At 42.0% G+C, this 24711-nt stretch overlaps 1 protein-coding gene across 1 annotated transcript in view; it reads right to left on the minus strand.

Moving 5' to 3' along the window:
* abcf3 (ATP-binding cassette, sub-family F (GCN20), member 3) overlaps positions 1-24711 on the minus strand; it is a 72197-nt gene that overhangs the window by 36218 nt on the left and 11268 nt on the right. The window contains exons 2-6 of the mRNA XM_069897631.1: positions 23741-23885; positions 20407-20483; positions 10954-11009; positions 6555-6652; positions 1995-2117 (exon numbers count right to left, since the gene is read on the minus strand). Coding sequence (XP_069753732.1) covers positions 1995-2117; positions 6555-6652; positions 10954-11009; positions 20407-20483; positions 23741-23885 — 499 coding nt within the window. The remainder of the gene's footprint in view (positions 1-1994; positions 2118-6554; positions 6653-10953; positions 11010-20406; positions 20484-23740; positions 23886-24711) is intronic.

Raw genomic sequence — 24711 nt, forward strand, 5'->3', positions numbered from 1 at the left:
TATCGGTCTCAAATTGGCACAGTAGGCTTGATGTGATTCCACCCTCACGACAACAAAGCGCTGTTATTCAGTGGGAAAACTAGGTTTCTGACCACAAGCTTGCTGACGTTTGTCTATTGCCCTCAGGTGAGCTACATCCATATAATATAAACACTGGTACACATGATGCATGTGCTCACAAATATGAAGTGACAGGCAGAGTTTGACAGCACAGAAACATATCTCTCCAAACCTTTCCTATCCATTTACATCGACATCTCTTTTAAATGTTACAATGGGACTCACCTCTAGCACTTCCTCTGGCAGCTTGTTCCATAGACTGACCGTTCTCTGAAAAATTGGATCCCTTTTAAATGCTTAAGACACGACGACCTGCCCCACACAAAACCTTGACTGCCTAATAAGCCCATGCTTTTGTAAATCCTATTTCTCAAAGAATTGTCCAATTTCTTCCTCTCCCACAGATGTATGAGGGCTCACTGGCATATTGTTGGATTATCCCTACTGTTTTCTTAAATAAAGGAATAATTTTGGCGACACACTCCAGGCTGCGGCTAGAAAAGGTACAAAGACCCATCAAAATCCCTTTCTTACCAGAGTCAAAATCCTGGGATAGATCCCAATGTCCTAGTGACATATATCTGGAAATCAACGTCCGAAATCAGCTATTTTCAACAGGGGTCTGGGGGCCACAGAACATTTATGGTGGATCATTGGCGGAAATCAAAATATTTCATGTTTTTTTTAAAATATAGTCGGTAAAAGTATGAAAGAAACCAACTAAACTTGACTGCTTCACAGGGAAGGGGGCCCATAAACTGAGCAGAATCCTCAGTGGACCATAGCCAAAAAAAGTTGAGAATGGCTGTCCTAGAATGCTCGCTTATTTCCCACTGATTTCATGATCCTCCATGTCCTCTTGCTTGGTGAATGCCAATTCTAAGTACCCTTGCCTTGGAAAAGGACCATCATATTTCCATTATGCCCCTTATTATTTTATAAAGCTCCATTACACCCCCCTCAGCCTCCCATGTTCTAAGGAGAAAAGTTCTAGCCTATCCAGTCTTTCCTGCCAGTGCTGGTAAAATTCTTTAAATCTTTCCTGCATCCTTTCCAGCTTAATGATATCTTTCCTATAGCTGGATCCAGCCTATGCAATGTATGGGAGATATGGAGAAGAGTCACTTTCCCCATCCTTAAGGCTTATGGTACACTGACCTTCATTAGTTGGGATTGAGTTCAAAAGCCATGAGGTAATGTTGCAGCTCTACAAATCTACAGTTAGACCACACTTCGAATATTATGTTCAGTTCTGGTTGCCTCACTGCAGGAAGGATGTGGAAGCTATGGAGAGGGTGCAGAGGAGATTTACCAAGATGTTACCTGGATTGGAGAATGAGTCTCTTAAGCCAAGGTTAGCAGAGCTGGAGTTTTTCTCTTTGGAGCAAAGGAGGATAAGAGCTAACACAATAAGAGGTCCACGTGATTATGAGAGATGCAGATAGGGTAAACAGCCAGCATCTTCTTCCCGGGCCGTGAGAAGCAAACATCAGGGGACGTCCGTACAAAGTGAGGGGAGGAAAGTTCAGGGGTAAGTTGTTTTTTTTGCACTCACAAGTAATGGGTGCCTGGAATGCACGCCTAGGCATGCTGGCAGACGCTGGTAAAATAGGGAGATTTCAAAGGCTCATAGATGAAAGAAAAAGAGGGGTATGAGGCAAGGAAGGTTTAGTTTGATGAGTAGATTTATATAGGTCAGCACAACACCATGGGCTGAAGGGCCTGGAGGGTGCTGTAAGGTTCTATATTCCATATCCTGAATGTGTTTCTGCAAGGCATCATGGGAAGTAGTGAACAAAAGACATGCTCCATGCATTTAGGCCTCTGGCAGCTGGTGGTTGCATGACAACAATATGGAGTACTGTCTCATTATGGTCATTGATCAAGGCGTTTACAAGAGACCTTCCAATGTCAATGTTCACAGTGGTACTCACCTGTCTCCATAGGAGACATCAAAATTTTCAATTTTAATGTCATATGACTTGTTCTTTCCAGAAGCTTCCAAGCGACTTTCCTTCTTGTTGGAAGCTTGGCTGGCTGAGGCTTCCTCGAGAACCCTGGTAATAAATAACAGATAATTATAAAGCAATTGCCAACACATTGAAAACCATGGTGGCAAAGCAATATTTCAATTCAGGTGACAAACCACAAACAGCTAGTACTGCAGCTCTCATTTTTTTATTATTATAAACACATACAGTAACAGGTCCTTTCAATTCACAGCCCCATGCCACCCAATTGACTTAAAACCCCAGTACATTTTGAAGGGTGAGAGGAAACTGCAGCCCCCGGGGAGAACCCACGCAAACATGGGGAGAACATACAAACTCCTTAGACAGTGTGAGAGTCAATCCCCGGTTCCAAATTGCTGACGCTAGAACAGCGCTCCGCTAACCGCTACGCTAATCGTGCCACCCTAACATAGAGTATGAGTGCATAACATTTGAAATATGATTTATTGGATCTGTGCCCATACGACAGTAGTCATTACGGGCGAGGCTTTTCTGCTGCCTGATACAAATAATAGTTTTGACATCAGAGCAAGCCATTTGTTCTGATGCCCTGCAATGATCCAGGTCCCTGTACGCAGCCCCATTTTCCCCCCATAGTTTTCCTAATTACATTATTCAACATCGGTTCAAACGCACAAGTTAATTTATCATTGACCCACATGAAAGTGTTCCACAAGCCAGCAACTCTTTCGATGATTCAATCCTATTTCTCCTGTAATCCAGTGCTAATCTTGAGCTTATGTCTCATCTTTATCCCCATTCCAATTAGAAATAATTTCTTTTATCAGACAATGATTGTTGTCATTAACTTTTTGGAGTTTGCTATTCTCTTTGCCAAATTTACAATTTGATCGTTGAGTACTTTTATGAATTGCAACCACCCCGTTCTCTTTGAAATCCATTTTTCAAGTTCTTTAAAAATGTAGCATATGCTGCTCTTGGCTTTAGTTATCACTTTGATACCTTGGTTTTCTTTGCCATTACCTTTAGCATTTTTAAACTAATAACTAACACAAAGCCTCATGGTTCAAACATCATTTTGTTTCAGTCTCCAGAAGGAACTGAACCATTTCCTCCCTGTACCTTTCTTTCAATTTTCAGCTCCATCCAACTTTCCTTGTTTGGTACCCCTTCCCTTTTACTAATCTCAAGTGATTTTTTTCACCTCTTTCCATTCCTACAAATGTCCATTCTTTGCTCTGCTTTTTTTGTACCCAACAAGGAGAAGTGGGAGAAAACAAAGAACGGTATGTTAAAACTGTGAACAGCATTTCCGAGATGTTGCTGAAGCTTATGTTAAACTCCTGAAATGCAAACAGAAAATGCTATAAAAACCTAGGAGAGGTAGCATCAATAGGAAGAGAACAAGAGTTAATGTTTCAGGTGTAAGACTTCCTCAAAACACGTTGAAGGCTTCTCAGCTGAAACCCTGACTATTTATCTTATTTCTCTGACCTCTTCAGTGTTTCCAGCACTTTTTTTATTTTGATATCAGATTTCCAGCATCTGCAGTTTTTTGATCTTGAAGGAAAACATGACAGCAAAGTTTCAATTCTTGTCCCTGAAATAACCTGAAAGTTTGGCTCTGCGTAACCTGTATCACTCTTAAAATATTTTTAAAACACCAGAATATGAAAAGAAAACAAACTTCTTCCAATAACTTCTGCGAGAGAGAACTTTCAAAGTGTCCAAGCAAAACCCACATCAAAGGGCAACAGCTCCAAAGGAGTCTTTGAAGGACACACATCAACTTGTACAATTCCACATCTTTTCGGGCAGAAGCTTAATTTAAGAATCCATCCAAGAAGAAAAACCAATATCTGACCAATATCTTTGAGGAACTTCACATTCGTTGCTTGAAAATAGTGCCATTTTCAGGTTGTTTCAAGCAACTGCATTCCAAGACCATATATTTATTCAGTTTCAATAACAATCCAAGTGCAATTTCAACAACCCTGACCTTTCATGTATGAAAGTGAATACAATCCTCCTACAAGTTCAAAAGATTAAGGATCTTCATCCATGCCCAATGACACAGAAAGTGCTCCAAACCAAACTTCTTCCCTGTGTCTTTCTGTCAGGAACAGTGGGGATGGGAAGATACCATGAAATCCTGGGACCTCTGGGTTAACTTCAAAGGGCACTGAGGAGAGTGGTAATACAGAGGGATCTGGGAGTACAAATACACATTTCTCTGGAACTGATGTCACACATAGATAGGGCCGTAAAGAGAGCTCTAGACACACTGGCCTACTTAATCAAGGTATTGAGTACCAGAGTTGGGCTGTTCGGGTCATGTTGTACAGGACATTGGTGAGGCGAAATTCAAGGTCACCTAAGTACAGGAAAGACATCCATGCAACTTTCCTTGTTTGGTACCCCTTCCGTTTTACTAATCTCAAGTGATTTTTTCACCTCTTTCCATTCCTACAAATGGAAGAGAATAGAGGAGATTTCCAAGGATTTTGCCTAGACTTGAGCAACTGAGCTACAGGGAAAGGTTAATAAACAAGTTAGGATTTTATTCCCTGGAGTGGAGAAGAATGAGGGAAGATTTTAAAGAGGTATGCAAAATTATGAGGGTTAGAGTAAGCTTTTTCCATTGAGGCTAGGAGAGATACAAACCAGACGACATGGGTTAGGGTGAAGAGAGTGGTGGGAGTATGGAAAAGCTGCCAGCTGAAGTGGTGAATGAGGGCTCAAGTTTAAGATTGAAGAAAAATTTGAATAGGTATATGGATGGGGCGGGTATGGAAAGCTACGGACTGGGTGCAGGTCAGTGGGACTCGGCGGAATAATAGTTTGGCACAGCCTGGAAGGGGCAGTTGTCTGGGCTGTAATGTTTTTTTTAAATGGAAGAATCTGTGCTCTGTATCCGTGCTCATAAAATTACACCAGTATCATCCCCACAGGCAAATAAACTAGTTCAAGTCAACTTTCTATTGGTCTTCTGCTGTCTGATAGTGGGGCTGGGTTGTGGCAGGATCTGTTACACGCTGGCTAGAAAGGGCAAGGATGGCAATGAGGAACGGGAAAGGTGTGACCACACTGACTGGGTTGTATTGTAGACACCCAATAGTCAGAGAGAATTGGAGGAGCAAATCTGTCGAGAGAAAGCAGACAGACTTAACAAAAAGTTGTGATCACTGGAGATTTTAACTTTCCACATATTGACTGGGACTCCCAGACTGTAAAAGGACTGGATGGCTTGGAGTTTGACAAATGTGTTCAGGAAAGTTTTCTCAATCAATATATAGAGGTACCAATGAGAGATGATGCAATACCATCTCCTATTAGGGAACCAGACAGGTCAGGTGACAGAAGTCTGTGTAGGTGAACATTTTGGGTCCAGTGATCATAATGTCACAAGTTTCAAGTTGATTATGGATAAGAATAGGTCTGGGCCTCGAGCTGAGATTCTAAATCGGAGAAAGGCCAATTTTGTGGAAATGAGAAAGGATCTAGGAGCGTGGATTAGGATAAGATGTTGTCTGGCAAAGATGTGTTCAGTAAGTGGGTAGCCTTCAAAGGCAAAATTTTGAGAATGGAGAGTATACATGTTCCTGTCAGGGATATTGGCAATCAAGTCAAGAGGAAGAGAGAGGTCTGGAGCAGGTAATAGGCAACAAGGAGCAAGTGATATAACGTCCTCTAATCAGCCACATTCCAAAGAATCTTTTTTGACTCCTCTCTAACTGACTCACATCTTTCCTGCAACATTGTGTACAGACTGCAAACAGTACTCAGTGCAGCCTAACCAATACCAAGTGCAACTGCATCTGGACATCCCAACTCTGGTACCTTAACCGATGAAGCATGCAGATGCTTTCTTTACTACCGTCTACCTGAGTGATAATTTTCAGGAAACTGTACTTGTACCCCAAGTTTCTGTTCATCAGAACTATCCAGTTCCATGAAATTTATTATGTGTGTCCTGGCCTGGATTAACTTTCCAAAGTGAATGATTTCACACTAAACCAAAGCCTTTTCATTGAATTAGAGGTTTGGATCTGGGAGCTTGGGTTTATCAGAGGACAGTGAGCTGCAGGATCACAGGAGGATAATCTGCAGATACTCAGTGTCTCTGAAGGAACTCTTCTTGTTTTCCATTCTCTTATTGTTGGAACACCAGGCAATACTAGTGGCACCAAGCACATCTGCTTGCTTTAACCTCTACATTTGCTTGAATTTTCATATTTACTACAATGCTACTTTGGGACATCCCCCAGCAGACTAGATCAAATTCTCCCAAAAGCACAAGCAAACCCCTCCTCAAGAATTACAGCCCTCCCCCATCCAATTCAGAAACAATTCGTCCCTTTATACTTCTCGCATGTCCCTCAGAAGAGGACCCAATGGTCCCCATTACCTGTCACCGGCTCATTTTGGAATTAAAATGGGGTGCAATTCTGGCCACACCGAAGGCAACAGTGCTTACAAATGAACATCCAGTTCCTGCAGATAGACCTGCTCAATACTTACAAGGGACTTGCTGACTTCTGGAAGCTCTTCTCAGTCCTCTTTTCTTGCTTTGCTTTCAGCCTGGCTTCAGCTTTCTCCAGCTTCTTCACATCTACTGTCTAAAATCACAATGAGCAAAATTGTTCATTGATTTTTAATTTTGGACATACAGCACAGCAACAGGCACTTCATGCCATCCAAATACAACAATTGACCTACAAACCCCATACGTTTTGTTTGAATGGTAGGAGGAAACCAGAGCACTGAGAGGAAATCCATGCAGGTCACAGGGAAAACATGCAAACTACTTGCAGACAGTGCCGGATTCAAACCCAAATCACTGTTGCGCTAACCGTGCCACAGACGTGGCAAACACATTTATCTCCCATGTTTAACCTCAGAACTTGTTACATAAAACTGACCAATTAAACCAGGGTAACCCAAAAGCTGCATGTGTTACTCATATTGCTCACCTCATTTAAGGGCAAACTTGTTTCACCTTACCCCAGGGGACAGTCCTTCCCCAAGAGTAGGACGAAGGGAATGCAAGGAGGCCCATCTTTTAACAATTTGTTGGAGCAAGAGTGCATATGCCTTCCTGGGTGGATGTGAAACAGAAGGCTGCTAGTGGAGCTCCCAGCATGCTAATCTACTGCCACATTTTCTCATTGACAGAAAATCAGACAGGATTTCAGATTGATTGTCAGAGTACATATCTTTTCTTTGGCTTGGCTTCGCGGACGAAGATTTATGGAGGGGGTAAAAGTCCACGTCAGCTGCAGGCTCGTTTGTGGCTGACAAGTCCACGCTGCTGAAGATCCAGCTGCGCTGGGTGGGTCACGTCTCCAGAATGGAGGACCATCGCCTTCCCAAGATTGTGTTATATGGCGAGCTCTCCACTGGCCACCGTGACAGAGGTGCACCAAAGAAAAGGTACAAGGACTGCCTAAAGAAATCTCTTGGTGCCTGCCACATTGACCACCGCCAGTGGGCTGATCTCGCCTCAAACCGTGCATCTTGGCGCCTCACAGTTCGGCGGGCAGCAACCTCCTTTGAAGAAGACCGCAGAGCCCACCTCACTGACAAAAGGCAAAGGAGGAAAAACCCAACACCCAACCCCAACCCACCAATTTTCCCCTGCAGCCGCTGCCACCGTGTCTGCCTGTCCCGCATCGGACTTGTCAGCCACAAACGAGCCTGCAGCTGACGTGGACTTTTACCCCCTCCATCATATACAACCCTGAGATTCTTTTTCCTGCAGCTGAGGCAAAATTACCACTTATTGGCAGTGCAAAAAAAACTGTACTCAACATACACATATAAACAAGCTGCCAGCGAAATACAGAAAGAAAAAAATGAAGTGTACAAGTGAGAGTCCTTAAATGAGTCCCTGAATGAGTTTGTTGTTGAGGAGTCTGATGGTGGACGGGGAGCAGCTGTTCCTGAACCTGGGGGTGAGAGTCTTGTGTCACCTATACCTCTTTCCTGATGACAGCAGTGAGAACAGAGTGTGTGCTGATTGGTGTGGATCCTTGATGATGGCAGCATTCTCCGTAGATGTACTTGACAGTCGGGAGAATTTTGCTTGTGAAGTCCTGGGCTGTGTCCACTACGTTTTGCATGACTTTCCACTGACGGATATTGGAATCCCCATACCAAACTGTGATGCGGCCAGTCAGTACACTTTCCACCACTCATCTGTAGAAATTTGCCAGTGTTTCCGATCTCATACCTAACTTCCACATACTCCTGAGGAAGTAGAGGCTCTGATGTGTTTTCTTCACGATGCCATTAGTGTGGTTGGGTCAGGAAAGACCCTCTGAGATTGTGACGAAGAACTTAAATTTGCTCACTTTCTCCTCCTCTGATCTCCCAATGATCAATTTTCCCACCCTGAAGTCATTGGTTTTGGTAACATGGTTTTGGTAACATTGAGTCCGAGGTTTTTGTTGCACCATTCAGCCAAGATTTCAATCTCTCTCCTATATGCTGACATTGCCCATTTTAATATTACCCTCTACCACGGGATCGGAAGCGAATTTGTAAATGTTGTTGTTGTCATATCGACCCAGTCATAGATGCATAACGAATAGAGCGGGAGCTAAAAACGCAGCCCTGTCAAGGAACACCAATCTCCGTCCAGTTTACTGTGATGCATGGACTGAGCATGTGAATATTGTTGTGTTTACTTCAGAACTTTGACTTTCAATTGATCAGATCTGAAGTCAAAGGCAGCAGATCAAAGATCAAGTCGAGCAAGTCCAGAAGCATCTCCATCGTTAAGGGGAAGCTGGTAGATCAACACTTCTACATGGGTGATCAGAGATTCCAAAAGTCTTCAAGAAACCAGTAAAAAGCTTAGGTTGATGGTATAAAACATCCCTCAAAGATATAGAACAGGTACATCAGCCCAAGAAGGATACCCTCAGTGGCCTTGAGAGCATCAACAGAACCACACTACCTGGAAAGTTGAAACTTTGGTGTATGCAATTTGGGTTCTTTCCACATCTCATGTGGCCACTAACCCTGTATGAAGTTCCAGTCTCGAGCATGGAAAAGCTGGATAGACTGATCAACTTGTTTGCAAGGAAGTGGCTTGTCTTCCCAGATGCCTCAGCAGCATTGAACTCTACGGCAAAGGAGTTCTAGAGCTACCCATTTCCAGTCTTTCAGAGGAGTATAAGTTTGCCAAAGTAAGACCGGAGATGATGTTAACAAAGGTGAGTGATCCATTTGTAGCTAAAGCTGCTGTCATCCTGGATACTGGGAGGAAATGGATTCCATCAAAAGCAACTAAGCATGCAAAGGCAACATTCAAGTATAGGGACATCGTGGGCCAAGTGCAACAAGAGAGGAATAGTCTTAGGCCAGTACACCAGCCTGGTACAAGGCTACTCCATCTCAGAGATATAGGCTTGTGACAAAGGAGATACGTCAGCAGGTGGAGGCGGCAAGGTACACAATGGCCATCACTCAGGCAAACCAAGATGGGAGGGAGTGGAGAAAAGGAAGATCTCCTGGAAAGAGTTGTGGGAGATGGAGTCATAGCGAGCTTCTCCATCAGGGCCGCATAAGATGTCTTGCTGGTCTACCATGAATCTCAGCCAGTGGTATGGAGAGGATCCCACATGCTCCCTCTGCCCAACTTCAGCTACACTAAAACATATTTTGGTGCGTTGCAGGACCAGCCTCATTCAAAGGCCATACACCTGGCATCATAACCAGGTGCTACATTGTCTTGCAGCAATGCTGGAAAATCGGCAGACAATTCAAGAGTAGGGAGGTTATGATGAAATTGTACAAGGCATTGGTGAGACCAAATTTGGAGTACTGTGTACAGTTTTGGTCACCAAATTATAGGAAAGATATAAACAAAATAGAGAGAGTGCAGAGAAGGTTCACAAGAATGTTGACTGGATTTCAAGGTTTGAGTTACAGGGAAAGGTTGTGCAGACTAGGGCTTTTTTCTCTGGAGCGTAGAAAATTGAGGGGGGACTTGATAGAGGTGTTTAAGATTTTAAAAGGGACAGACAGAGTAAATGTGGATAGGCTTTTTCAATTAAGAGTGGGGGAGATTCAAACTAGAGGGCATGGTTTAAGATTGAAGGGGGAAAATTATAAAGGGAACATGAGGGGAAATTTCTTTACGCAAAGGGTGGTGGGGATGTGGAATGAGCTTCCGGCAGACGTGGTCGAGGCAGGATCATTGGTTACATTTAAGGAAAGACTAGATCGTTACATGGAGAGGAGAGGACTGGAGGGTTATGGACCGGGTGCTGGTCAGTGGGACTAGGAGGGTGGGGATTTGTTACGGCATGGACTAGTAGGGCCGAACTGGCCTGTTCTGTGCTGTAAGTGGTTATATGGTTATAAGTGTTAACACTCTACCTCCCCATTCATCCCGCTGGCCGTTAACAGCATTTGTCCAGGAAGGTGAGGGTCAAGCCGGAATCGCCACAGATTTTGGGCAGCTAGGCAGGACATGTGATTGGAAGATGGTAGCAGAGTTAGGGGTGCAAGGAAAGACACACCGACAGGCAGTCAAGGATCTCTCCAAAGCTGCTGAAAATGATAGTCAGTGACTCTGGGTGAGGAGAAAGGATTCCACTTGGGCCCCTGAGTGAATAGCATCAAGGGGGGTGAGCCAGGGATGCCAGGATTCACTGCAGAACACTCTGAAGGGATCTTGGGTCCATCAGTGAAACACTGAGGAAGGAGGGTGCCCATTTGATAATCCAGAAGATGCCACCACTCACTTAGCTACCCCACTCACTTGGCTACCCCACAGAGTCTAGGCAGCAAGTCTCAGGAATGCAATAAGGGATATTAACATCTAGTCCTGCATAATATACCCAGAACTTTGACTTTCACTTGATCAGATCTGAAATTAAAGACAGCAGAAGTTAAAGAACTCACTCACCGTGCCCAAATCCCTTCTCATCATCCAGATTCCTTTGACATCTTCAGTCTTGTAGTCTGCATCCAGTGTATAATAAAAATAAATCAATTCATCGTTATCCACAACCAGAGCACGCATTATCTCTACAGCAATTTAAAATTCCAGAATGCAAACTATCAGGCCCAGTAGAGTCACCAACTCCCCAGCCCTCACCGAATTCATTCTCATGGATAACATTTCTAATATAACTGACTCAAACTACATGAAGATTAAAATCAATGCACCATTCTTCTTACATGCTCCAAATATTTTATTTATTCCATATCCCAATGAGTGACAACTATTTTCTTGTGCTGTTTATACAGTACACTCACATTTCCTTTCCTTTCTTCCTTTTGCCTAAATAGTCTTCAGATTGTCTCACACAACTCTAGTTATTCCACCTCTTATGAAGAGAATACCCCACATCATCTTTCCCAAGAGTCCTTAAAAGTCAAATATTCCCAGCTTTGTTCCTTGTGCCATCTTTAGAAAGACCCTTTTAAATGCTCATCTCAATTTCCTGGTCTTCTAATCAAATCATTAAAGAATTATTAACATCCAGCCCCTCGTAAATATACTTCCTGAGTATTTTCCAGAATTCTGAGATAGCATAATGTAGAATATAAGTAAACAAATATAAAATATATTATATATACATTTGTGTGTGTGTGTGTGTGTGTGTGTGTGTGTGTGTGTACATCTACGTGCTCTGTGCTGGTCCATGAGAGACTTCAACCTGACAACATGATGGACAGAGTGGTATACATCTTACCAATGGAAATTGCAGGTTTGGCCAACACTGCCAAAAAAAACCCATCTACTGTAATGCTGTTGTATAGGACGACTCAGAATTCTAAAATGTTGGTTTTGAGCCTTTGTGTAAGGCAACACTCCCCCACCCAAAAAATCTGCCACTTAACGCTGACCAGTGGATGTTATTAAAAGCAAATCAAAATATTTGAATAATAAATAATAATTTGAAGGTTTAAATGTTGTTTTGATATTTTAAAATAATCCACTGTCGGCTCCTGTAACAGGCTGTTACAATGGACCCCATGGAGAAACGCTGAGACTTTACAAATAACTAACAGGGCATGCGCAAGATTGCATTGGAGCCACAGGAAGATGGCGATGTTGTGACTTCATCGTCAAGATAAGAATTTTATACTCTGCAGGATTATCCTGATTTTAAGGAGAAAATGTAAGTTTCGCAGATTGTCATATACAATGGTATTTACGGTACTTGTTCCAGACACAACACTTTGCAGCCTTGATGCATTAGGTGGATGGATGACCTGGTGAATGGGACCTTGTTTAAGATCATTCATTTATCCTGAATGGCTTTGTGATGTACCCCCTTGAAGCATTCTGCGCCCCAATCTCATACAAGACTGTGGAAGGGGCAAAAATAACATTTTCAGATGCCAAACATTAGAAATAAAAAGAGAAGACACTGGAAACACATTTACGTCAGGCAGGATCTGTGGGAAGAGAAAGAAGAGTCCCTAGGTCAAAACAGGATGAGATGCCTATAGGGAGGTTGATTTTGAGTTCCCTGGGGATCCTGCTCTTGATTCCTCCCTATGTGCGCTGAAAATATTACAAAATATAGTATGCTCAAAATGTCTGGGACAAAGGGTTTTTTGTTTATTTGTCCCTGTACTACACAGCTTTAGATTTGTAATAAAGCAATTCACACATGATTAAAGTGCACATTCCAGATTTTATTTCAGGAATTTGTATACATTTTGGTTTGACCATGGAGAAATTACAGCACTCTTTACACATTGTCCCCTCATTTCAGGGCACCAGAATGTTTGGGACAAAGCAATGTATATATATTAAAGTAGTCATGTTTAGTACTTTGTTGCATATCCTTTGTATCCAATGACTGAAGTCTGTGAATTATAGACCTCGCCAGGTGCTGAGTATCTTCTCTAGTGATGCTCTGACAGGCCTCTACTGCAGCCATCTTCAGTTCCTGCTTGTTTTGGGGGCCTTGTCCCCTTAAGTTTTCTCTTCAGCATAGGGAAGGCATGCTCAATTGAATTCAGGTGACTGACTTGAACATTCAAGACTTTTTTCAGTATCTAGCTTTGAAAAACTCCTTTCTTGGTTTAGCAGTATGGTTGGTACCATTGTCTTGCTGTAGGATGAAGCTGCATCTATTGAGTTTGGAGGCATTTGCTCAAACTTGAGCAAATGTTTCTATACACCTCAGAATTCAATTTGCTACTGCCATCATCAATGAAGATAGGTGCGCCAGTACCTGTGGCAGCCCAGAACATAACACCACCTCATTTCACAGATGCAGTGGGATGCTTTGGACCTTGGGCAGTTCCTTTACACTTCCACACTTTGCTCTTGCCATCACTCTGATACAGGTTAATCTTGTTCTCATCTGTCCACAAGACTTTTTTCCAGAATTCTGCAGGTTCATTTAAATACTTCTTGGCAAACTGTAATCTAGCCATCCTGTTTCTGTGGTGAACTCATGGTGTGCATCTTGCAGTGTAGCCTCTGTATTTCTGTTCATGAAGTCTTCTGCAGACAGTCGTCATTGGCACATTCACACCTCCCTCCTAAAGAGTGTTTCTGATCTATTGGACATGCATTTGGGGATTTTTTTTTCATTATAATGAGAATTCTTCTTTCATCAACAGTGGAGATCTTCCTTGGTTTTTGTGATTACTGAGCTCACTGTAGACGCTCTTCTTAACGATGCTTCAAACAGTTAATTTTCACAATCCTCAGATTTGGGCAATGTCTCATTGCTTTATTCTTGTTTTTCAGTTTTGTAATGGCTTCTTTGACTTTCATTGGCACAACTCTAGTCCGCACGTTGAAAAATGGCGAGCCTAGCTCTTATACCTGCACCATTATTGGTTGTCCTTTGGTTCAAAGAAGACACACAAAGAAAACCTGTGTGTGATGGAGTTTTAAGTGGAACAGCTGTTGCACAGGGTGATCCTACTCTCTTGGCAGAAGAGTCCTTGATCCAATGGCACAGACAACCATTATGCTTGGAGTCCTCTCTTACTGCATTGGATGACCAGGATGTCTAAGTGTCTTGTCGTGTACTTAGTGCTTCACAATGCCTGCTGGGACTGCCTTCTTGACCATTAATGGGTCTCTTCCGCTCAATCACACGCTGGGATAGACAGATCCCCTACCTCACTGAGGGTTGAAGACCTGTTGGCTACTCTCACTTGGTTCAGCCCATCTGTTGAGAAGGCTTACTTTAGTTCTGTTTTCACAAGAGAGGATACAAATAACCTCCCAAGAATGTTGGGAAACATAGAGACTAATGCAAGGGAGAAACTGAAAGAAATCAGTATCTCTAAGGACATGGTCTTGGGGAAATTGAAGGCCGATAAATCCCAAGGGTCTGATAAGGTACCACATGGAAGGTTAGTTAGGAAGGTGCAGTCTTTAGGTATAAATTTTAAGATAGTCAAATGGACTGAACATTGGCTGAAAGAGAGAGGCCAGAGAGTGGTAGTGGATAATTGTCTGTCAGGTTGGAGGCCGGTGACCAGTGGTGTGCCTCAAGGATCTGTATTGGGCCCATTGTTGTTCGTTATATACATTAATGATCTAGATGATGGGGTGGTGAATTGGATTAGTAAATATGCAGACGATACTAAGATAGGTGGAATAGTGGATAATGAAGAAGGTTTTCAAGGATTGCAGAGGGATTTGGGCTGCTTAGAAAAGTGGGCTGAAAAATGGCAGATGGAATTTAATGCTGATAAGTGTGAGGTGCTTCATTTTGGTAAGAAGAATCAGAATAGGACATACGTGGTAAATGGGAGAGCATTGAGGAATACAGAAGAGCAGAAAGATTTAGGAGTGACGGTACATCGTTCCCTGAAGGTAGAAACTCACGTGAATAGGGTGGTGAAGAAGGCTTTTAGTATGCTGGCCTTTATCAATCATTGCATGGAATATAGGAGTTGGGAGGTGATGTTGAGATTGTATAAGACGTTGGTGCGGCCTAATTTGGAGTTCTGTGTGCAGTTCTGGTCGCCTAATTATAAGAAGGATATAAACAGAGTGGAGAGAGTGCAGAGAAGGTTTACCAGAATGTTACCTGGGTTTAAGCATCTAGAGTATAGGGAGAGATTGGACAGATTAGGTCTTTATTCTTTGGAGCGTAGAAGGTTGAGAGGGGATTTGATAGAAGTATTTAAGATTATGAAAGGGATAGACAGAATGGATATGGATAGACTATTTCCGTTAAGAGGAGGAAAGATTAAAACAAGAGGACATGAGTTAAGAATTAAGGGGCAGAGGTTTAGAGGTAACATGAGGGGGAACTTCTTTACTCAGAGAGTGGTAGCCGTGTGGAATGATCTTCCGGGAGAAATAGTGGCGGCGGAGTCAATTGTATTATTTAAGAAAAGGTTGGACAGGTATATTGATGAGAAGAAGATGGAGGGTTATGGGCATTGTGCAGGGAGGTGCGACTAGAAAGGGGTGTTTGGTTCGGTGCGGACTAGAAGGGCCTAATGGCCTGTTTCCGTGCTGTAATTGTTATGTTATTATGTTATGTTATAATCTACATCCTAGGGTACTTAAGGAAGTGGACATTCAGATAGCAGATGCTTTAAGAATTATTTTCCAGAACTCGATAGACTCAGGATCAGTACCCATGGATTGGAGGGTAGCTAATGTTACCCCACTATTTAAAAGGGGGGGTAGAGAAAAAGAGGGGAATTATAGGCCGGTGAGCCTTACATCAGTAGTGGGCAAAATGATGGAATCCATTATTAAGGATGTAATAGCGGAGCATATGACTAGCAGAGTAGGGATCAGACAGAGTCAACATGGATTTACAAAAGGTAAATCGTGCTTGACAAATCTATTGGAATTCTTTGAGATGGTGACAGGTAAAATAGATGGGGGAGAGCCAGTGGATGTGGTGTACCTGGACTTCCAAAAGGCCTTCGATAAGGTCCCACATAAACGACTGGCATGCAAAATCAAGGCTCATGGGATTGGGAGCAAGGTATTGATGTGGATTGAGAACTGGCTGGCATAGAAGACAGAGAGTTGGGATAAACGGCTCATTTTCTGAGTGGCAGGCGGTAACCAATGGGGTGCCACAGGGATCTGTACTGGGACCCCAGCTGTTCACAATTTACATTAATGATCTAGATGAGGGGATTGGATGTAATATCTCCAAATTTGCAGACAACACTAAGCTAGGAGGGGTTGTGTGCACTGAAGAGGGGGTCAGGAAGCACCAGTGTGATTTGGATAAATTGGGGCAGATACATGGTAAATACACTACAATGTGGATAAATGTGAGGTTATCCACTTTGGTAATACAAACCGGAGGGCAGATTACTATTTGAATGGCAATAGATTGGGAGATGGGGATGTGCAGAGAGACCTAGGGGTTCTTGTGCACCAGTCACTGAAGGCGAGCATGCAAGTACAGCAGGCCGTTAAAAAGGCAAATGGTATGTTGGTCTTCATATCAAGAGGGTTTGAGTATAGGAATAGGGATACCTTGCTGCAGCTGTACAGAGCCTTGGTGAAACCCCACCTGGAGTATTGTGTGCAGTTTTGGTCGCCTTATCTAAGGAAGGATGTTCTTGCGATGGAGGGAGTGCAGAGGCAATTCACCAGGCTGATACCTGGAATGGCAGGAATGACTTATGAGGAAAGATTGCGCAAATTGGGATTGTACTCGCTGGAGTTTAGAAGATTGAGAGGGGATCTCATAGAGACCTATAAAATTCTGGCAGGACTGGACAGAATGGATGCGGAAGAGATGTTTCCAATAGTGGGGGAGTCCAGAACCCGGGGCCATAGTTCGAGGATAATAGGCAAACCATTTAGGACCGAGATGAGGAGGAATTTCTTGACCCAGAGGGAGGTGAATCTGTGGAATTCATTGCCACAGAGGGCAGTAGAGGCAGGTTCATTGAATATATTTAAGAGGGAATTAGATATATTTCTTCAGTATAAGGGAATTAGGGATTACGGAGAGAAGGCGGGGACGGGGTACTGAACTTTAAGATCAGCCATGATCTCATTGAATGGTGGAGCAGGCTCGAAGGGCCAAATGACCTACTCCTGCTCCTATCTTCTATGTTTCTATGTTTACCGGGGTGAGGCCACTGCACGTGCTACAGCTACTTGGAGCCACAGGTGGGGATCAAAGGTGACCCTAACATTATGGAGTGCACTGTAAATAGCCCCCTATTAGTGTGGAAGGCCTGTGTCAAAATCCACAGATATCACTTCATGCAATACATTTTTTTGAGTTGTTTTATTCTCATGTACAAGACGTTTGGGTTGTCATGCAGGGAATCGAACGGATACAGCAGGTAGTGCAATAATAACAAATGCACAAATAAATAGACAATTAATGGTGCATAAAGAGTTGTGATGCAACAGTCAAGTTAAGCTAGGTATAAAGTACCAAAACAGGGAATAGGGAAAAGTATAGGTTCAAGGGCATCATCTTTTGCCAGTGTGAGATTCATTCAAATGTTTGATAACAGTCAAATAGAAACTGCCATTGAATCAAGAGGTTAGAGTTCCCAAGCATTGGTACTGCGACTGAACGAGTGCAAGTCCTTGCTTGGAAACCTCCAGGGGTAGGAATGGGGCAATTTAAGGCCAATGGGAACAAGTAATTCTGAATTGAAATGCTGGAAACACCCAGTAGGCCAAGAAGCATCTGTGAAAAGAAAAACAGCCAACATTTCATAGAGAAGAACCTTCGTAAGAAATGGAAATGAGAGAAACAAATACTATATTTTTCAAACCAGGCGCCCCCCCCCCCCCCCCCCCACATTATATGCGTGTGCACACTAAACAAGTATATTTTTACATGTTTACAATTTATAGCGGGTGTGAGAATATAACTGCAAGCTAAAAGGACGCACACAATTTATAGCAGCTGTGGAAAAGATGCGCCGGCAATTTATTGCGAGCATGGGACTGTTATAGCGAACATGAGAATGCAATTTCTTCTTTGGCTTGGCTTCGCGGACGAAGATTTATGGAGGGGTAATGTCCACGTCAGCTGCAGGCTCGTTTGTGGCTGACAAGTCCGATGCAGGACAGGCAGACACGGTTGCAGCGGTTGCAAGGGAAAATTGGTTGATTGGGGTTGGGTGTTGGGTTTTTCCTCCTTTGTCTTTTGTCAGTGAGGTGGGCTCTGCGGTCTTCTTCAAAGGAGGTTGCTGCCCGCTGAACTGTGAGGCGCCAAGATGCACAGTTTGAGGCGATATCAGCCCACTGGCGGTGGTCACTGTGGCAGGCACCAAGAGATTTCTTTAGGCAGTCCTCGTACCTCTTCTTTGGTGCACCTCTGTCACGGTGGCCAGTGGAGAGCTCGCCATATAACACAATCTTGGGAAGGCGATGGTCCTCCATTCTGGAGACGCACAATTTATAGCGGGTGCAGTAAATTTTTGATCTTGGGAATATCTCTTTGTACGGAATATAAACAGGATATTGTGGCTGGAGCACAGCACCTTATCAGTGTTAATTGCCCAGACCAGTCCCTGAGGGTGGAGATTAACATATCAAGTGCCTCTAATTTGAGACAACATTAGAATTAAAATCCTGCTCAACTCTGAAGCCTGTTTTCGATCTATTAAATTGATTCCTCTCCAAAACTTGTTAATGCATTGAACAGGATACCAATATGATGGACAACTGATGCCTCTGGGAGAAGTTGATTGGGTGTTAATTGCGGGAGATTAACTGTGGCAGCTACTGGTATATGCTTTGTCTCATGTCCATTTAATGCAAATTGCTTTTGTCAGTCAGAATTTAGAATACTACACCCACACGGTATATGTGTGTGCGCATTATAGGAAAATATTTTACACAATTTATGATTTTCTGCATGTTTAGTACAAAGAAGATAGAACATTGGATGAGTCACTGTGCACAATTCTGGCTTCCAATAGTTTCATGTGGATATCATGTACAACACAGTCTATGTTCTAATGCAGCAAGGAAGAAAGAAAGAGAATATCTTCTCAAAGGCCATGGTCAGCATTGGCCTGCAAATAATCCATAAATGATATCATCAGATCTACCGTAAGAAGGGAAATCATAGTTCATTTATTCACAAAAGCTATAAAATTAGATGTTAACGAGTAAAAACAAAGATAAATGAGATTAAAGTGGGATTGAGGATTAAATTATCACTAAATCTGTCCAAACAGGTCCCAAATTCGTGTACAGTGTTCTTTCTCAATCTTTTTATTGGTTTTAACATAGGTACATATGGTAATAAAGTAAATTAATATTGAGTTACAAGTATCAAACAACAATAAACAAGCTACAAATGAACCCATGTTATTAAATGAAAAAAAGGGAAAGAGAAAAAAAAAGTCTTAACTAAGAATTAAACCCCTCCCTGTGAGGGAAGCTGGCCAAGTTAAGGAGTCCACTCCTAATAATAACTATGGAGTCATGAAAAAAAATACCAAAAATAATTGATCTACAAGTTTTGAAAATAATTGAGAAAAGGACCTCAGAGAAAGAAAGTTAAGATCCATTGCAGCAATAAAACACCTATTTTTTTTCTAGAGATGAACATGCCATCACATCCGACAACCATTGAGATGAATGGGAGGGACAGTATCTTTCCATCTCAGCAAAATGGCCCTTCTAGCACGAGGGAAGCAAAAGTTGCTACATGGGATTGTGAAGCAGTCAATATTAAATCCATTGGCCCATTCCCTCCAAAAATAGCAAGGAAAGGGCTAGGGGTCAAGATAATATTAAGAACTAATGATAAGCTGCGAAATACCCCTTGCCAGAAATTAAAGAGAGAAGGACATAACCAAAATACATCATACAAAGTACCTTCCTCATTTCTGCATTGATCACATTTAGAGGAGATATTAGGATAAAATTTAGCTAATTGAACCTTGGAAAAATGAGCCCTATGGATTACTTTAAATTGAATGAATGAATGTCTAGCACAAAGAGAAGATGAGCGGGTATGTTTCAAAATAGAATCACATGCAAGTCTTGTTCCCATATTTTCTTAATATCACCCAAGGAACTATCCCTAGATCTTAAAAGCAATTCATAAAGGATAGGGAGTGTTAATAATTTCTCCAACAAATGGATTCAACAGTTGCTTTCAGTCTCTTGGATAGAAATGGTAAACATCAGCTATGGACAATGCTCCCAATTCAGAAAAGAATACATAAAATTTATGCATGGAACTGGAGTGAAGCAGAGATCAGATCATCATCCATTGATGAAGACATATCAGAGTGGTTTCCTCATCTTCAGTAGGTAGGATTATACAGAAGGAATAATAACCTGTGACCTTTTTAGGCAAACATCAAAATGCTGCTTTCAAAATAAAAAAGCCAAGATGGATAAATAGAATTAGTGAAAAAGGAGCCACAAAATTCAAGAAATAAATGCGTTACTTACCCGCGTTGCCAGTTACTTTCGAGAGTTGTATCGGCGCTTTCAGTAATACATTTGATTTTGAGGAGTTTGATGTATTGCTGGCAAGAAAACCAAAACAATTTTACACTAGCCTTCAGCCTCACTAGCCACTGGAGGCAATTTGTCATAAACTTAACTTCATACACACAATGAATGATTTTATAAACTATGAAGAATTTCGTGTGGATTACAATTTCCAATTCAGAACAAGAGGCTACTGATAAATTTAAGTAAATTTTCAGTAATATTATGTGGCATAAAAGAGATAAAAGAAGCCAAAACTCAAAACGTATATCAAATTTTTGAGAAGCCAAAAGGTTTTATGAATTTCCCACTAGTTTTTAGATGGACCAACATCCAAATTGTCATAGGTTCAACACTGGTACACAATAATTTTGATCAACAAGTGGAAGTCCCTGCAACATGCTGCCAAAGGAGCTAATAAAAGTAAATATGATGGCAACATTTAAGAAAGGCAGACATTAAGACCACATGCAAGAAGGTATTAGCTTAGATTGAGATCATGATTGGCAGACATGGAGAGCTGCCCAAATTGGTCCTCAAACTCACTATTCCAAGCCATTGTTTATGCTCCAAATGAGACCTGTTCACCCATACTGCCTCTTTCCTTCTTATCTATTCCATTACTCCTCATTTGTACCCTTCATCAAGGTATAGACAAAAGGTGGGCAGGCGTGTGGGCCTTGGTTTTATCTTCATCTTCACGACATAAAGGACACTGTTTGACCTGCGGAGTTTCTCCAGCATCGTGTTTTTATTTCAACCACAGTGTCTACAGATTTTCATGTTTTACCTCTCACATGTAGATCAATGTTCCTCTGTGCATGAATACTACCAAGAACCCTCTAATTTACTGTCCACGTTGTCAGCGCTTCCAGTCCTAAATGTATTACCTGGCACAATTAAATTCCATCTCCCACTTTTCCAAGTGATCGACATCTTTCTGAATCCTTTCACCATCAACTACAATAGCAATATTTGTGCCATCTGAAAGCTTTTTGATCAGTCCTCATCCAAGTCATTTATAGACATTACACACAATGGTCCCAGGGTCGATCCCTGCAGCACACCACTGTTAACATACCTCCATTCAGACAAACTTCCCTCTACCTCAATCCATCTTCCACATCTTACTCGCTGGTGAACAATATTCTTTTAGGATCCCAATCATATTTCCTAGCTCCGCACAGACTTCCCATATGGCCTCTAAGGGCACTTGCTCTTTGCCCGCCTAATCTCTTCCTTCGAATATATTTATACATGTTTTTGCAATTCACCCCATCACTGCTTGCCAAGGACATTTCACATCCTCTTACAGCCTTAATTTCATGTTCAGTCCTACATTTCCAATAAAGAAAGGATTCACTCAAACCCAAATGCTTATAACCAACATGTGCATCCTTCTAATCAAACTTTCAATATTCTTGTTCCAGAATGGTTTGCATAGGTGCTGACATTTCACTCGGCTTCCTTTCAAACCCAACCCCCACCCTATTTTGTTTCTCTCCTCACCCTGATACTAGTAGTTCCTATTCTTGCACCATTCAATGGTTAGAAATCCAGCAACAGTGCAGTTGTACCATTGAGTTTAATCCACAGAGAAGTGTAAGGTTATGCATTAGGTGGTCACATGTATGGGGAAAGCATATGTTAATAGTAGGATTATTATAAGCATCGATATGTAGAGAAATCTGGGGTCTCATGACCATACATCCTTGAAATGGGCCACAAAATTAGATAGAATGGTAACGAAGGTGTATGGTATCCTTCCTTCATTGGGTGAGGCATGAAATATACAAGTAAATAAATCATGTTGCAGCTATATAAAATTATAGAGTGGTAACGAAGGTGTATGGTATCCTTCCTTCATTGGGTGAGGCATGAAATATACAAGTAAATAAATCATGTTGCAGCTATATAAAATTTTAGTTGGGCTACACTTGGAATACAGGGATCATATTCTGGTTAGTTACTAGCTGCTAGTGGTATTCAACAGGGTTCAGTGATATGATTGCTTCTTCTTATGTTGATAGAATTATTGGCTTTGTGGCCAAGTTTGCAGATGGTACGAAGATCGGTGGAGAAGCAGGTAGTGTTCAGGAAATAAAGAGGCTACAGAAGGTCTCAGACAGATTAGGAGAATGGGTGGAGAAATGGCAAATTAAATACAATGTTGGAAAGTGTACAGTCATGCACTTTGGTAGAAGAAAACCAGTTCACAAGGATAATTCCACGAAAGAAGGGATTATTATACGAGAAACATTTAACAGCTCCTGGCCTGTACTCATTGGAATTTAGGAGAATGGTGGGGGGCACAAGAGGGCACAACTTCAAGATTGAAGGGCATCCACATCAAAAAGAAGTGCAGAAAATATCTTTAATAGCCAGAAGGTGATGACTTGTTCCCACAGGCAGCTGTGGGGGCTGGGTCATTGGGTGTATTAAAGGGAGAAATTGATAGGTTCTTGATTAGGCAGGCAATCACAGGTTATGGGGAGAAGATCAGGCAGTGGGGCTGAGTGGAAAAATGGAGCAGCTCATGATGGAATGGCAGGGCAGACACGATGGCTGAATAGCCCATTTCTGCTCCAATGTCTCAAAATATTGTGCACAATTGTGGTCACACCTTGATAGGGAGAATTAGAGATTTTGGAACAAAATGTACACATGTACATGCTTAGAACAGAGGGATGCTTCATCTGCAAGCAAGGCTTTGCACAGACACGTGAGCCGCAGGCCCTGTTCCTGTGGTGTATTGTTCTAACTAATGATGGCAATAAATGCAGGTTTTGCTAGAACACGAACATTCCTTGAGAATTAAAAAACAGCTGTTTAAACACACACCCCATACTTCATCCAGCTATATTTCCCACTTCCTTTTGTGTAATGTAGCTATAATGCATCTCCTTTCATGTGGTATCTGGAAGGCCTTACAAAACCTAACTAATTCATTGAACCTACGTCAAAGGATTTTCTACAGGGATGGTTGTAGACTTTGGCAGTTTCTTAATTCTGCACTGTTCAAACTAGAGGTAAATTCACAAGACAGAAGGCATGTTCTATTGTGCGTGGTGTACTGTAATGCTTGAGGAAGCCATCAGTACGACAAGTTTGATATGTGCACAGCAATAACATTGTGCACCAAGATAATGAAGTTAGCTTGTGTCAAAAAAACTGTGTTCCTGACTCAGAACTTGATAATAACACAGGATGAGATTAATTTTCAATGGTTAGTATCTTACAACTTAGTGAAAAGATCCAAAATCAATAGAAGAGAATGAAAACATTTACTCACAGTTTAAGAGTATTAAACATTTTTTGACAAATCTCACGTATGTCATCTTCATTTTTTGAGGCTGACACTTCCTGAAGAACATCGCCGATTGCCTCAAAAATCTCGTCAACAGATTCCAAGTCAGTAGCAGCAGTGTCCAGAACACCTGAGGAAAACAAGAGTCGACGGGAGTTTTACCCACGCAAGTAAGGACGGTACAAAGATCGGTGGAGAAGCAGGTAGTGTTCAGGAAATAAAGAGGCTTACCAACTGAGCACAAAAGAGGATAAATTAGTGATATTGCCTACTGGATTTCAGAGGTGTGAAAAAGACATGCACTTTTCCCAAACTGGAGAAAGAACTCAGCAGCTCCAACCAGATTCTACTCTTCCAAACTCTCAGTGGGGCCACTAGAGACAAATTGAGCCATGTGGATTCAGGACCAGACGGTATTTTGGCTCTGTCACAGTGGAATTCAGCAGCCAAAAGAGAGGGCACATGATGTTGATAAAATTAGCAGGTAGCCAGAAGAGTGGATAGTTTATTAAAACCAACATAAGTCAACAAAGATGCCAAGAGAAAAAGGATAAACTACGAAAGTAAGCTAGCAGTTAGCACCAGCGCCCCAGGTTCAAATCCAGCATTATCGTCAGTAAGGTGTTTGTACGTTCTCCCCATGTGTGTGAGTTTCCTCTGGGTGCTCCAGTTTACTCCCACCATTCAAAATGCACATAGGTTTTAGGTTAAATTGGGGTATTTTGGAAGCATGGGCTCGTAGGCTGGAAGGGTCCGTTACCATGCTTTAGATCTACATTTTTTTAAAAATAGATTTGTGTGTGTGTGTATAAAATATAAAAATATTTTAAAAACACACATGTACACAAATAAATATTGTTTCATGAATGCAAGAGTCTCAGATGGTTAATGTGAGCAGTTCCTTTGGTTGTTCTTCAGTCATTTTGTATTATTTTTATTGATTTTTTATCATACAA

Source organism: Narcine bancroftii, chromosome 9 (assembly GCF_036971445.1).
Source record: "Narcine bancroftii isolate sNarBan1 chromosome 9, sNarBan1.hap1, whole genome shotgun sequence".
Lineage (NCBI taxonomy): Eukaryota > Metazoa > Chordata > Chondrichthyes > Torpediniformes > Narcinidae > Narcine > Narcine bancroftii.